Here is a 16225-nt window from a genome sequence, read left to right as displayed (position 1 = left end):
GTCCAGTTTTACTACTTTTTGAACTGTTATTACCCAAGAGACGATTCTCAAAACTGGTGACATCCAGGAAATTTTTCTTCTTTGCTACATGGCTAGATTGGGAGATCAAGTTGCCTGGGAAATTCAATATATATTCCCTGGAGATTGGAATTCAGAAACGCCTCTCCTCAGGCTGTGTGCACATGCTCCCCTCTACCATGTATTTCTACCGTAAATAGCCTTGCTGCTCTGAAGTACAGATGGGGTATGAAATTTCATCCTTTTCCCTCCCCTATCATCCCATCCCACCTAATCCCATGCGGTCCACCCCATTCCTTCCCGGATTCTGCACTCTAGAAGAAGGTACAAAGAAAAATGAAGAACAAATCCTCAAGAGATAAGAGCTCTGAAGAGCTTATCATTTAGTTTATTTTTTATAGACCATGGGAAGTGGTTCATTCCCTAGAATTTGGTTCATTCCCTAGAATTTGGTTCATTTCCTATAATTCTCTTTCGTCTAATTGGATTGGGGGACTCTTCAATTTGTTCAGAAATGGATAATGCCCTATGTCTTTTAATTTCATCAGATTTACTGAGGGAATTCAATTTGATCAGTGACTTTCTTGAATCCCCCTCCCATCCCAATAAATTCAAGATAATCAGAGATGAAAGAGACAAGAGAAGGAGAAAGAGAGAGAGACAGAGACTAGAGACAAGGGAGGGCGATGGAAGGGAAGAGAAAGAGTAAGAGAGAGCGAAAGTTATCGAAGGAGAAAAAGAAAGAGACACAGATTAAAGACGGGGAGGGGGATGGAAGGGGAGAGAAAGAGTAAGAGAGACAGAGCGAAAGTGTTATCAACTATGGTGACTAGGAAAGGCTTCATTCCTCTAGGACTGGGCCCTTTCAGTCATCTTTGGTCTGTCTCTCATTAGGATAATTCACTTCACCAGAAAGTCTGTTTTCCCTTCTGTACAATGGAGAATCAGTTTAATTCAGCAACTCAAAAGGCATTTTATTGTTAGGCTCCTTTATTTCGGCACTGTGGACATACTGGAGAGATGACAGGAAAAGGACAAAGTTCCTGCCCTTAAGAAGCTTACATTTCACTGGGAGAGAGCAACACAGACTATATTGGAAATAAATACAAATATTGTGCAAATAGGTGAGAGGGGAACCCAGAAGTTCCAAGAGCTAAAGGAACCAGGAAAGGTCATTCCTTCCAATGGGTGAGCCCATTGCACCTCAGAAGATGAAGAGGGCAGATATGTTAGTCATGGGGGACTGCTGTGCAAAGGCAGGAGGAGGGGATATGGAGTATTATACCTGGGAAACAGCAGCCAATTGGACAGTGTGGCTAGTACACAGAGAGCTATAATGGGAAATAAATCTGGAAAACAGGCTGCAATCAGAATATGGAGCTACTCAGATGCTAGGCTGAAGAAGTTATAATCTATCCTTGAGACACTAGGGAGCCAGTGAAGGTTTTTTAACTGTGTAAATACAAGTCCCTGATTGTACCTGAAAAAACCTTAATTTCCTCAAATAATTCACGAACAGTGAACAAATGCATTTCCTGTGCCCCTGAGGCAGTTGGGGCTAAGTGACTTGCCCAGGGTCACACAGCCAGGAAGTGTTAAGTGCCTGAGACCAGACTCAGGTCCTCCTGACTTCAGGGCTGGTGCTCTATCCACTGCACCACCCAGCTGCCCCTAATTTATTCTTTTGATTCCTCCTCTGGTTGCCTTAATATGAAACCCGGGGGGAATGTTTTCAAAGGCAGCGTCCGGAGAGTCTCAGATTGGGAAGGCTCTGAGGACAGGCCTGGTGATGGCCCACATCCCTCCTCTGACGACCAGCCTAGCTAGTACAGTGGATGTGAGTGACCACAAAAAGACTCATCCATTTACAACAAAAGGACTTAAGTTCAAATCCCACCCCTTCCATTTACTTACTAGCTGTTTGGACTTCATCTCCTTGGGTTCTCAGGTTTCTCGGCTGTAAAATGGACGAGGCAGCCTTTAAGGTCTCTCCCAGCTCTGGGATTCTTATATTTCTATGCTCTCTAGCTCATGGAATCTCTAAAGGACAAACTATTTTGCCCGTAGCTGTTCACAAAGATCTAAATTAAAGTTTTGGAACATTGATACGTAGCGTGATGTGGGAGTTGGAGTTGACTTGGAGTCAGGAGAGAAATAGGTTTCAATTTTATCTCTACCATCACTTAGTACCTAAGTGATCATAAGCAATCACTTAATCTCTTGGAACCTGTGTCCTTAACTATAAAACGGGCTGGGTAATAGCTGCAGGATGGTGCTACGGTGCTGGGGAAGAGGGGTACTCCCAGTATGACGATTCCCTTTACCAATGAAGATCATAGATCAATAGCCTACAATGGACTTAGACACAATTCTTGGGGAGTTACTTGCCAGGTACATATTAAGATTGTGGAATCCCAGACCTTTAGAACTAGAGAGAACCTCAGTGTCTGTCTAGTCCAACCCTTATCTGAAAATGAATTTTCTACTTCAATATCTAACCAATGGTCACCTTCTTGAAAGTCTCTACCCCTCCCCCCTCTTCTCACATCTTGAGTCCATTCCCCTTAAGGACAGACCCCATCAGCAGGATGAGGAGCCCAACTGTGCTTCTTGGCAATTTCCACTCACTGCCTTTGGCTCTACTACCCAGGGCCAAGCAGGAAGATTCTGGTCTCCCCTTCATGATAGACCTTCCATTATTTGAAGACAACTATCAGTCTTCTACCTAAATAGAATCTCTTTGCTAAACCTGGTACAATATGGTCCTTCACTGTCTTGGGGACACTTTTCATCTTATCAATGGCTTCCTCGATTGGTTTTTAGGAGTGTTTTCCTGCAGGGAGGGTCAGAAGTGGAATTTTACCCGTGTCTCCTGATTTGAAGTCCAGCTACACGGCCTCCTACTTTTAAGTCTTAACTAAGGAGACACACAAGTTGTAGGGGACACAAAATACAACATCAATATTGGGAGTGTAGTTATTAGGGTGAATGGAACTACACATGCTTGAAATAGTGAAGTATCCTTTTTATTAGAATTATAGATATGCCTCCAGAATAAGTAAATGAATCCCCTCCGTTTCTCTCAGGCAATTATCTGGTTAAGAACATTTTTTTTTTCAATAGGGTCACAATCTGCTCTTGGTTCTCTATGACGGTGCCCTCCGCCACCTGAAGGGGTGTCTTCCCGAGGCTGTTGACTGCCTGCAAGTCAGGTTTCTCCCCCTGAGAATAGTTTATCATGGAGGTGACGGAGCTCCAGTGCCCAGTTTTGCAAGCGCAGTGGAGCGGGGTGTCTCGGTTGTTGTCCAAGGCGTTCACGGCCGCCCCGCAACTCAGCAGCAACTTGATCAAGTCCCCATGGCCTTGTTCAGCCGCCAAATGGAGCGGGGTCTTGCGGTAAATGTTTCGCTCGTTGATGTTTTTGTTCTTACCCGCTTCGAGGAAGAGCTTCACCATCTCCACATTGCCCTTGAGGGCCGCGTAATGGAGGGGAGAAAAACCATCCATGTCTTTGGCTCCGAACCGGACCTTGTGGATCAGCATGGTTTTCACTACTTCCAGGTGGCCCTCAGAGCTTGCCCAGTGGAGCGGGGTCTTCTTCTCTTTGTCAGCCGTGTTGGGGTCGGAGCCGGAATGGATCAGCAGCTCTACCATGGTCTTGTTGCCCGCCCGGGCGGCCAGGTGGAGGGGGGTCATGTTCAGCTTATTTTTCAAGTTGGGATCGGCCTTGTACTGGATCAGCTGGATGGCCGCGTCCACGTTCCCTTTCTCGCTGGCAATGTGCAGTGGGGTGTTCTGCTCGGTGCTGAGGATGTTGATCTGGGCCCCTGCCTGGACCAGCAGGCCGACCATCTCGTGTTTGTTATACCAGGCGGCGACGTGGAGGGGGGTCTGGCCGTTGAAGCCTTGGACGTTTGGACTCATCCCACTCTCCAGCAGGAGCTCCACCGTGTAAATGCCCCCCGCCTTAACGGCCAGGTGCAGGGCGGACTCCGCATAGGAGGTTTTGGCCTCCATGTTGGATCCCCTTTGGATGAGGACTTCAGCACACAGGGTCCTGTCCATCTCGGCCGCCAAGAGTAAGGGCGTGTAGTAGTGCTCGTTCTGCACGTCCAGGGGGGTGCCCCCATCCGCCAAGGCCGCCACGACTTCGGGAAGGTTCTTCCGGATGCCTTCGAAAAGAGCCAGCTCCCTGGTCTCCCGTGGCAGGGCCGCCGAGTATTTCAGCAGCAACTGGATGACGTCCTGGTCATCGTGATGGAAAGCGTTGTGGACGATGCTGGAGTCTGCATTGATCCCAGCCGTCAACAGGATCTTGATGGCTTCGTCCAAGCTATTTATCTCGGGGGACTTGGAAGCTGGGTCTGCCCTGTGGTCCTTGTGGACCTCCATGGCGTCCAGGAGCTTGTCACGATCTGGGAATACCCGAAACCCCTCGTACTCCTCTTGGAAGACTGACCTGTGCTGGAAATAATAAGGGGTCCCAATGTTTTCTTCCAGGATCGGTTTGATGAGGGAGAGCTGGCTGCCTTGCAAATTGAACCCCAGGGGCATCATGATATCTCTCTCTAAGTTACTGCTGCCCATCCCTCCTTGGAGAATTTTCACAGCATCCCCACGGGCCCTTTCAGCAGCTCTTTGCAGAAGGGACTTCTCTTTTCCCTCCTTTCCTTCGGCCCTAGGCCCTTTGGCGATCGGAAAACCGAGGAGTTCGGTGGGTTCGTCGGCCATTGCCATACCCAGCGGGCTTTCTCTCGGGAATGTTACTTCACCCATATGCTTGTCTTCCAGGACATTCTCTGTATCAGCTACATCCCCCTTACCTGAGGCGGTCAGAAGATAGATGGGAGGAGTGGGGCTGTTCACAGGAGTCTGAATTGGAGGAAATTTTCTCTGTTTAGCGGTAAAAGAAATCGTCTTCGGCTTGACCGAAGCTTCCTGGATACCCGTGTTCTGCTTTTCGTGGTCTAGTTTGGTGGATTTTTCTAGGCTCTCTTTGTCCCTATCCAGTAAGTGGCCCACCAGCTGCCCCTCAGCTCCTGGGATGACCTCTTCTGTGCCCATGGTATATTTTCTTATGACATGATACAGGTCAGGCTCCAGCTGTTTCAGACAGGGATAAAAAAACATTCTACAGGCATGTTCCCCTTGGGAAATCAGCATGTCCAAGACCCTGGTCACTTTTTCAGGGTTTGTCTTGTAGTAGGACAGAGACAACTTCTGTTCGGCCGTGAATATGCCATAGTCCACCAGTCTCTGGATGAGACCATCCGAATCCTTGATCCCCGCCGCCAGCTCCCCTTTCTTCATCTTCATGACTTCAGTTGCATAAGGGCTGCTCTGGCCATGGGTTGAAGAACACATCGTGAGACGGTTAACTCATCTGCAGGCTGACCGAAGGGCTCGTCCAAGCTGGGGGTCGAGATGGAAAGATCAAAAGAACGATGATATTTCACAGATCCTTGTCTCAAGAACCACTGTGTCCCAGAGAGTTAAGTTTCAAATAGGAATTATTAGAGACGGGGGAAAAGAAATACAGATCCGCTCTCCTTTGTCAGAGCTGCCATATTTCATTCTGGATCCTTGACAGTTCAGGACTATAACCAAAAAAGAAAAAAAAAAAATAACTGGAAAACAAGGACAAGGAAATGAAAAAGAAAAAAAAGAAAAAAGAAAAAGGAAAAAGCTAGGCCGGGAATCAATTCAGCAAATGCACCTTGTTTGATCCACAGAAATTTGAGAAGCAAGGAGACAGGTTTCTGGGGATGGTCTGGTTAGTTAGGGGGAAAGTCTCCCCATCTTTCTGTAGCAGCTTCCCTTTGGTGGGAGGTCTTGGGTACCCTTTTTGTAAGTAATAATGTAAGCAGCCTTTCATGATGACAACAAAAGCCCTTAGCTACTGTCGCTATGAAGGCTTTCCTTTTATGAAACATTAGAGAAGATGGAAGGTACTATGAGCCATAGAGGAGAGAGAGATCTGTGTAGGCAATTCCTCTTAATTCAGTCCTATTTCATTCAGTCTGATTCTATTCAGTTCAACTCTGTTCAAATGAATCCAATCCAATCCAATCCAACTCAACATTTATTAGATATCTACCCCATTCCAGGAACTAGTTTAGATGCCAGGGATACTAAAATGAAAATGGAATAGTCCCGGAAGGCAGTGCAGTACAATGGGAAGAGCTCTGCTGTTTTGAATTCTACCTGTTGCTTATTACCTGGGATTAAACTCTATGGACAACGTTTACTCTTCTGTAAAGTTATGCGGCTGGATTAAATGTCCTCTCGAGTTCTTTCTCTGGAGAGCCAAGATCCTATGAGCTTCAAGGAGTTTCTTCTACTAGGTAGTGGGGGTAGAGAAAATACAACCTATGTGTAGGTAAGGAAACACTTAAGCCGTGTAACCTAATACGAGATGGGTTTAAGAGGGGGAGGGAATCAGGGAAGGTCTTGACACCTGAATAGTGCTCTGAAGGAAACTAGACATTTCAAGAGACAGAAGTGAAGACGGATCCCATTCTGGGCGTGAAGGCAGCCTGGGCAAAGGCATGGAGATGGGAGGTGGAGTGTTATATATGAGGAACTGCAGCCAGACTAGTATAAAGATGTAAGAAATGGGGCTGGGGTGTGGGGGTGGGAAGGCCAATAAGAAATAGAACTTACAAGGTAGGTAGGAGCCAGATTGTAGAGAGATTTGAGCGCCAGTTAAGAAATTTGTATTTTATCCTTTTGACAATAGGGAGCCAGTGGAGGGATTTTTGGAGGAGTGACATGGTCTTATTTGTTTTTGTTTGTTTGTTGTTGTTGTTGTTTTTGATATGGTCATATTTGTTTTGTTTGTTTTTTGTTGGTTTTTTTTTTGACATGGTCATATTTGAAGAACTAATAAAAAGCATATTTAAAAATAACCAACATTTATATATAGCTTTTAGGTTTGAAAAGTATTTGACAAATATTACCTCATTTAATCTCACAACAACCCTTGGGAGGTAGGTGCTATTATTATTACCCCCATTTTATAATTGAAGAAAATGAGGTAGACAGAGGCTAAGTGATTTGTTCAGAGAGGGTCGGTTACACAATAAGTGTCTGAGAAAAGTTTTGAACTCGGGTTTTCCTGCCACAACTTTGGCCCTCTATCCAAAGAACCATTTAACTTCCCCTAGTGAATCAACATCAACCCATTGCACACTCTCTGGATCAATTTCAGATCGCTTACACTATATCTTTCCCTTGAGAGCTCCTTGAGGTCAGAACCTATCCTTTGCTTCTTTTTGCATCTCCAGCACTTAGCACAGTACCTGGAAGGCGTAAGTTTTTAAGAAATGTTCATTGATTGATCCGTTGACTAATTTCTTCCATCAATGTTGTATCGAAGATGACTTTGAATTCTACAAAGCTTTGTGAGTGGACCCTAAGTAATTTCTGGCAATTCTTCTTTGGGGGAAGGGGTACACATGAGCTGTCTTAAAGTATTTGCATCTCTCCTGTAGCACCTTGGATTCAAGACCACAACCACAGCAGAAGAAACAGTGTTTGCCACAATATGCGAAAGAGATTAGTTTTGTTCTGCTCGGTCTGGGAGGGGAGAACAGGAACATAGGGTAGAATATGCGGGCTCTGTTGAAGGAAAACCTTCCTGCCATGAGAGCTACCCTAAAGGAATGGACTCGCTCAGAAGATAAAGAAGTTTTTGTCAAGCAAATCTCAGCAGGCCCTGCTGGCACAAATCCACCTCCAGAGCATCCATCCTTCAGAAAAAGTCCACATCCTGTGATCACAGGATCAGAACTGGAAGAGACCTTGGGGATCCAAAACACTAAGCCCCTCATTTTACAGAGGAGGAAGCTAAGTTTTAAAGAGATTAGGGAACTTGTTCAGAATCACGTAGACAGTACGAATCTAAAGGCAAGAATAAACCTTGGAGATGTGATAGCAAGGAAAGGGTTGCAGGGATGGTAAGTGGAGGCCTTTAGGGAATATATTGACACAACCCTTCCATGAACAATAGTAGAATGGATTTAATTATGGTTCTAGAACTTTGGAGTAAGAGAAGAGGAAAGAGTCCAGAATGGAGGCTGGTGAGGAGTATATAAAGAAGAGAGAATGAAGTGGATCATGATTTGGGCTTTTCTGAAAGTGTCCTTGGAGAGGCAACAACTAATAGATCTTAGATGCCATAGGGTACAATGCTCTCATTGTATAGAGTGACATGGGACTACAGATCCTAAACTTAGGGCTTACAAAGCCATCTAGTTTGATCTCATGACCTTTCATACTTGAGGATACAGGTCTGGAGAGGGAAAGAAATTTGCCTAGAATCACACAGATGGTGAAGTTGAAGTAGAGCTCAAATCTGAGCAGTTCACTCATCAATTCAAAACCATCTAATTTGATTATGGAAGCTCCTTAAGACTTGAAGTTTCCATAGGACTTTAGCTATATTCTCTCAATGCACTTTAACAATATTAATCCAAGCGAGGTGCCTGGAAAACTAGACCCAAGTCTAGTCAAGGCAAGTCATTTAACTTTGGTCTGTCTCAGTGTCTTAATTTGCAAAATGGAATTGATAATATCTACCTCTCAGGGTGGGTGTAAGGATCACATGAGATAGTAAAAAATTCTTTGCAAACCTTAAAACTATTATCTATAGATGCTATTATGAGAAACAGAGGCCAGACAAGCAAGTACTAGTGTGACCATTTGGGCAGATGAATATTTTATTGCTAAAATGATTTCTGTAGGATATTGTTTTCCAGATATAATTTAGCTGTAATCATCTTTTGTTTATTCAGTGGTCACTTCTACATGCAAGATGTGTCTATCTCTCCATCTATAGACCAAGCTTCTAGTCTTACACCTCCAACTTCCTGCTGGACATCTCCATGTGGACATCTGTCGTTATCTCAAGCAGAACCCCATTATCTTTCTTCCTTAAACCTTCCTTTCTCCAAACTTCCTTATTCTTGTTGAGGACATCCTTCCTTAAACCTCCCTTTCTCCAAACTTCCTTATTCTTGTCGAGGACATCAATCTTAATCACTTAGGGAAGCTAAGAGTTGGATTCTGCTCTTCATTCCCAAATCCAATGGTGCAAAACACTGTCCGTGATATTTTTCACATCCATCCCCTTCTCCCCATTTGTACTACCTCCATTCACTGGACTATATTGGCCGTGTTCAGAAGGATTGTGGGTTCCATAAACCAACGGACAAAATCCTAAGTTTCAGAGAAAGTTCTGGCTGCATTGATAGAGGGAGTTTCCACATCTGGGAGTTCCCAGTGCCAACCAAGGCACTGTCTCCATTCCTGTCCCCAGGCAACAGCTTCAGAGGACTGAAGCCATGAGTTTTCAGCCATGGAATCTGGCATTGCCACATACTTAAATATAGAATACTAGTCCAGATGTCCTGTGGATAAAGATAACCACTTAAAAAAAAATCAAATAGACCTAGTGTTCTTTCAGATTGTTTTCAGTATTTATAGGGAGACTATGATTGTGTTGCTGGGAAGAATACTTAGCAAAGATAGAATTGCAGAACAAAAGACGGGGGTGGGGGTGGATGTCCCTAGCTCTCCTGGCTCCATGTGGCCCTTTTGTTCTTGCTTCAGCTGGGATGGTCTACATTCTAAAGTCCCTTCCTGTTCCAAAGGAAGGGACACGGTGTGGTGGAAAGAGCATTGGACAAAAAGTCAAGAATTCCATGGAACTCTGGCTCTCCTGTGGATTTTCTGGGTAATATTAGGTGATGTTTCTTTCTGGGTCTCATTTTGCTCATCTATAACATCATGAGGTTGGACTTAATGGTTGTTTTAGTCCCTTCTGCCTCTGAATTTCATTGATTCTTTACAGAATGACCATCTATTGACCTGAAACTTTTAACTGGTAAAACATCGTCTCAGCCTTGGACCCCTGAGGATAGACTTGGAAAGTAGGGAGGGGGTCTTTGATCTCTTTGCCCATATTTGTCTGTTTCTAGTTTGTTGTTTATTTGGTGGAATCTAGGATGCCCTATAATCCTTTATCTTTCTCAGTGAGTAAGGGTCATCTGCATGTATGTGCATATAGGCTGGTGGAGGGGAGGAGGTTTTCAAGCAAGATGGTAGATGACCATTGTCAAGGATTTCTGTTCACACACAGATTGGACTAAATGACCCTTGAGGTCACTCCAGACTCTTGAGAGTCTAAGATTCTATAATAAATACATTTCCACACACCACCTTTGAATAATGTTTGGTAATTCTCCTCCCCCCCCCCGATTTTGTTGCATCTTAAGATGTGAACTCAGTCAGGAAGGGCTCTCAAAAGTCATTCAGTCCAACCTTTCATTTTACAGTTGGAGAAACTGAGTCACTGAGAAGTAGTATGACTTATTTCAGGCCACTTGAGTAGTATAGCCACATCTTCTAGCTCCAAATCAATTACAGCTTCCCTCATTTAAAGTTCTTATTGAAATACATTTTAACCTTATTTTTTTTTTTTGCATAAAAATGTTAAAGTGGAAGCCACAGAGGATTATTTTACATTGGGGTCTCAAATGTCTTAGGGGCATCCTGAGCCAAAAAGGATAATTAGAAACTTTTTAAACTGGGTCTATGTTGATTTTAAAATTGGAACATTATAGATGTATTAATTCATTGATTGACAAAAATGGGAAGGGCTTAATGGCTGTAGGATCAAGGATCATACCCAGTAGTTGTAGGCTCATATGGGAAGAATCCTGACATCATCCCCTGTTGTCAGCCCCTATTCCCATGACTCCACTCCTTCACTCTCTTTTTGGGCTGGCTTTTCCCAACCCACAAGGAATGCAGGCCATTGAAGCATAAGGCATTGGAGAAAGAGAGAGGAAAGAAGGAAGGAAGAAGGGAGAAAAGAAGGAAGCAAGAAAGGAAAGAAGAAAGGAAGAAAGAAAGGAAGGAAGAAAAGAAGAAAAAAGGAAGGAAGGAAGAAAAGAAGGAAGGAAGAAAGGAAGGAGAAAAGAGAAGGAAGGAAGGGAACAAAGGAAGAAAGGAAAGAAAAGAGGAAGGCAGTGAATCTTTCCATATTGGTTTGTGGAGGCAAAACTAACTTCTCTGCTTTATTTACAGCTCTATCCAGGCCATACAACTCCAGAAAGAGCTCTGGTTCCCACATTCCCTAAAGCCAACAGCCCTTACACACACAAGTATAACACTTTCTACTCTTTTTCAAAGACATCTTTGGATCCTGAATTCCTCCTTACCAACATGTTATCTTAGGCCCCTGTTAGGATAGTTTTGTGCTTCCCTAGATTGGCCTTGGGGCTGTCCACACACCAAGGAATAGCCCTGCCAATGGGGTTTGTTGAAGCATCCTGGGTTAGAACTCTATAGAGAACCAGAACCAGTCCTAGCATCTTTGTTTCTAGTTTCTGGCTCTGCCAAGGGACCGGTCTACATTCCTCCCACACCTCCTGCATCTGAGGGAAATGAAAGCCTCCTCTTGTCTACATCTTTTCTGAGCTCCTGTCAAAAGAGGGTCGGAAGGACCAGGAGAGAAATTAATTGGTACATCTGTCGCTGTCTGATGGCAAACACGATGCATTTTAAATGGTAAAATGGTCACTCATCAAGAACTGAAACTTCACTTATTAACCATAAATGAAATAGAAGAAACTGTGCCATCCCCCAAAGACCTCTGAGATATAATATTTGTTTTGAGTTTTGGCAAGAAAGGAAAATGAGTTTGGAGTGAATGTTTCTATATTATAGATTTGCAGGATTTCAGGGCTACAGTAATAACAACTCATTTATATGGTATTTTAAAGTTACAAAGCACTTGAAAATTAGACCAAAAAAAATACATCCCTAACACATCTTCTGATGGTTTTTTTTTTTTTTTTTTGCATTGGCAGAAGAGAAAAAAAAAAAACAGGCTGTGATTTGTTGCTGGGGGAAAGTGGAATAAATAACAGCTTTTTCAGTCCTTTCCAACTATTCCAGCCCCTCTAATGTGTATAAAACAGAGGAGCATAATGGTGGAGGGTGAGAAGGAAAGGAACTAAAATCAGTTTCTTCCACTTTTTTTTCCTTATGAAAAGAATAGAGTCCTAGGACTACTTGCTTCAGTCAGGAAGTATATGTTAAGAACTAAAGAATAAAATTTATATAAAGTCAGATTATAGTTGAATGAGAAAATTGAGGAAAGAGAAGTTCAAAGAGGAGACATGATTGTAACCTGGTAGTTCTGTGAGTAGTCTGGCTGAGGGGAAAATATTCATAGCCCCTGATTGCAATCTAGCTGAATCTTCTGCTTGGGAGAGGCTTGACAATCACAGCATCCCAACGGGCTATAGATAGAGTATTAAGTAGCCTTGATGATAGCTGTTATCTGAAGACCAGCTTAAAGAAGACATGTGACTCCTGGTGGGGAATAGACCCATTAGAAGAGATCTGTAGCTATCAATGCTGGAATATAATTCTCCCCTCTGCCTTTAAGCCCAGGCAATGAATATGTATTTACCAAATATGATACATATGTATTTGTGCAAAAGTGAGCCCAAAGTTTATGAGAGGAATATTCTCTTTTGATTTTTTTTCCTGCTATGCTAATTCATTAAATGCCTCTGCTTTGAGCTAAGTGTGTCCTCTGGCTGACTAGTAAATGTAAACACTTGGGCAGGGGCTCCTGAGCTATCCTTTGGAGACAATTCTTACCAGCAAAATATTTCTTTTTTCTTTCTTTCTTTCTTTCTTTCCTTTCCTTCTTTCCTTCCTTCCTTCTTTCTTTCTTTCTTTCTTTCTTTCTTTCTTTCTTTCTTTCTTTCTTTCTTTCTTTCTTTCTTTCTTTCTTTCTTTCCTTCTTTCTTTCTTTCCTTCTTTCCTTCCTTCCTTCTTTCTTTCTTCTTTCTTTCTTTCTTTCTTTCTTTCTTTCTTTCTTTCTTTCTTTCTTTCTTTCTTTCTTTCTTTCTTTCTTTCTTTCTTTCTTTCTTTCTTTCTTTTCTTTTTCTTTCCTTTTCTTTCTTTTCTTCTTCTTTCTTTTTCTTTTTTCTTTCTTTTTGGGAGAACAGTGAGAACTTTAACTTGACTCTAATCTCATTGAATTCTTAACACTTCCAAATACTCATTTTATCAAATCTTATTTCTGAAATTCTTTATTCAAGTTAGGATTAGGATTACTCATTGAGGAACTTTCTAGATCTCTGAGAAGGACAGACTGGATCCTGAAGTTAAATATATGAGAGAACTAGCTGATCGAGAAAATGACTGACTCTTCTATCCAAATACCCTATATTGCATGAAAGGAAATTCTTATTAACAAGATTCATGGCATTCATGGTGAGCGATTCGACTCATCCTGCTTCTGAGACTTCTGAGTCTCCTGAACAGACAATTCTTAGAACTCTCGGACTGAAAAAGTACAAGTGCATGACTAGAGGGAGAACAGAGCTGATGGGAGAGGTGACTGTAGCCCCTCTGAGGAAGACCAGGCTTGCCATTTTAAGAATAGTAATCATTAATCTGAGAGGCAATGGGCCATGGTGTCGGGAGAGCTGGATCAAAGACATCGAGTCCTGCTTCTGAAGGACTTCTGGGATTTATAACCCCAGACAATTCACTTAAACTCTCAGTGAGATTCTGTAAACCTGTAAATTGAAAGTGTCCTGATCTAATAGTAACAACTAGAATTTATATAGTGCTTTATAAACATTATCCCATTTGATCATCATAAGGGAAGAAGGTGAGATAATTATTTCCATTTTATAGATGAGGAAACTGAGGTTAAGAAAGAAAGAATAATGACAGTGCCTAGGGACACCCAGCTAGTGTGTAAGTTCATGATGGAACCGGGCTCTTCCTGACTCCAGGCCCATTTCTCTCTCTACTATGCCATCAGCTACCTGTGATCTACATGGATAGGGGAAGTTTTTTCCTATCTGGAAATTCCCTATACCAGGAAAATCACAGGGTGAATAGTCCTAATCCTTATGAGAGTAATTGAAATAATAATTAATAATAATAATTGCAATCCTTACTAGAATAATTAAAATAATAAATACACATAAAATAATTACAAACAATAATTGAATAATTATTGATAAAAAATAATAAGCAGTAATTAAAATAGCAGCTGACATTTAAATGATGCTTTAAGATTGGAAGAGCTGTCATGTAGAAGAAGGATCAGAATCCTTCTGTTTTTCCCCAGAGGGCAGAAATGATGAGGAATACAAGGTTCAAACTTCCCTATCTGAGGTGGCCCAGGAACCAAGTCCTGAGGGAAGCTGGGCCTTCCAAGGGGCAGAGTTAAGGAGGAGTATATTCCAGATTTGGAGGACACTAGCTCCCAGAGGAGAAGGGATACAAATAAGTAATATACCCCAAATCTGGAAATGGAGGCTAGGGCTTTAAATCCCAAAACCAAGAGTGTGTGTTTACCTGAGATAAAACCAAAAAATGTCGAAAGAATTGGGGATGACATGGTCAGTTTTGTGCTTTAAGGGAGGAAATTTTGGCAGCTCTGTGGAGGAGGGAATGGAAACGGAAGGAACAGGAAGCCAAGAACTTCATTAGGAGGCTGTGTCAAGAGTCCAGGCTAAAGGTGATGAAGAACTGAGCTAAGGCTGTGCCTGTGTTAATGAGCTGCTCCTGATACCCAAGAGCCTCCTCCAGGGCCCCTTGGCCCCACTTGCACTGGCAAGTGAGCTTCCTGGAAAATGGTTGAACCTCAAGATTCGAGAGGTAACCATGAAGGGCTAGCTTTCTAGTGGTGTCGTTCTTAAGTCCTCACCAATGTGCTTCCATTTCATAGAAAATGATGATAGTAAAATGTATCTATTGAAAAGATGTAACAGCGAGAGTAGTTACAAAAAAATCATCCCTCCAATTGAGGAGAAAGGTTTTGAACACGCAAGGTCCCCGAGGAGAGCGAGCTCACAATCAAAGTACAAAGACCAATAGAACAGATGTGGCAAAGGGGTACCTCACAGCTCTGGGTTACTGGGAAGCCTTTCCTCCCTTCATAGTGTCTTCATGAAATTCCTCTTAAGTATAGCTCCCTACTGGGCTCGGGAAGTCAGGGTCCTTGGGCTCACTTCTCTCTAGTGAAGGGTCCTGCTCCATGATGCCATTTCCTCATTGGGTGACTACCCTTCTATATCCATCTTTCTCTGTGTTTGTCCTCGGGACGTCCCTCTCAGCCATTGGCTGGATGTCTTGTCTCCCTGTTTCCTTCTCTCAGGTGACATCTTCCATGGATGGGGTAGAAGGAGAGAGAGAATTCTTCACTTGACCCCATCAGTCTCAACTTGGAGGCCTTCACTTCTGGCTTCATCACCACTTGACTGAAATCCCACTAAATTTCCCCAAACTATTAAAGCCATCAGGTATATTAGGTTGTTTGATTAAAAATTTCCTTCTAGAATCTAATTATAGATGATTTGGGCTGATAAAAAAAAAAAACAGGGGACTTTTAACAGTCACGTTAAAAAAAAAAAACAAACCTTAATCATGTCGATTGATTGAAGGAGGGGTGTCAAGTCCCCTCCATTATACCATGACAATCTGTGTCTGTCTGTCTGCCCCTCAGATCTCCATAGGTATACTGAAGCTGTCCCTTCCACTTCTATAAGCACAGTCTTGTGATCCCCAGTTTGAAGTAGAACACAGAATGTAAAATGCAGAAAAAAGAATTTTAGGATACAGAATGTAAAATGTCAGAATTGAAAAGGATCTTAGAAAAGACACTATTAGAACACAGGGTGTAGAATGGCAGAATGTCACCGCTGGAAGCCAGAACATCATCTAGCCCAATCTCTCTGCTTTATAGATGAGTAAACAGAAAGACAACTTTGCTGTTTCTCCCAAATTGTACTCCACCTCTCATCTCTGTACCTTTGGCCAGGCTGTCCCCCACACCTAACACGGCTTCCCTCCTCATCTCGGCCTCTCAGAATCCCTCGATTCCTTCAAAGTTTGACTTGTGCCTGACTTTCCCAGCTCCTAGTGCCTCCTCATGAAAATGATTCTGAGTATAATGTGCTTATATGTGTATGTTTGTAAGTATATACAGATATTTCTACAAATTTCCCCAAATAAATTCTAAGTTCCTTGAGGCAGTTTAATTTGTATCTTTGCATTCCTGCACTAAACACTGTGGCTGGTACAGAAAAGGTGCCTAATAAATGCTTATTGACAACTGATTACATTAAGTGATACAGTAAATTAGTTGGTGGAAGAACTTGGA

At 42.8% G+C, this 16225-nt stretch overlaps 1 protein-coding gene across 3 annotated transcripts; it reads right to left on the bottom strand.

The window, feature by feature from the left end:
- Positions 1-3028: 3028 nt before the first annotated feature.
- LOC100923776 (ankyrin-3-like) lies at positions 3029-15637 on the bottom strand. 3 transcript variants are annotated; one of them, XM_023501690.2, is made up of 2 exons: positions 15483-15637; positions 3029-5615 (listed from the first exon to the last, which is right to left on the bottom strand). In XM_023501690.2, exon 2 carries the CDS (start codon positions 5380-5382, stop codon positions 3109-3111), a length of 2274 nt encoding a protein of 757 aa, XP_023357458.1. In that variant the 5' UTR covers positions 5383-5615; positions 15483-15637; the 3' UTR covers positions 3029-3108. The 3 variants fall into 3 exon arrangements, with proteins under 3 accessions (XP_023357458.1, XP_031824882.1, XP_031824883.1); XM_031969022.1 differs by having other exon boundaries at positions 3029-5430; XM_031969023.1 differs by lacking the exon at positions 15483-15637 and adding an exon at positions 12697-12736 and having other exon boundaries at positions 3029-5430.
- Between the last annotated feature and the right edge of the window lie 588 nt (positions 15638-16225).

This window comes from Sarcophilus harrisii, chromosome 4, assembly GCF_902635505.1.
Source record: "Sarcophilus harrisii chromosome 4, mSarHar1.11, whole genome shotgun sequence".
NCBI lineage: Eukaryota > Metazoa > Chordata > Mammalia > Dasyuromorphia > Dasyuridae > Sarcophilus > Sarcophilus harrisii.
This window is presented reverse-complemented; position numbering and strand designations above follow the sequence as displayed.

Bases quoted from the DNA above. Each gene is read 5' to 3' on its own strand.
- LOC100923776 (XM_023501690.2), bottom strand. From the start codon at position 5,382: ATGTGTTCTTCAACCCATGGCCAGAGCAGCCCTTATGCAACTGAAGTC.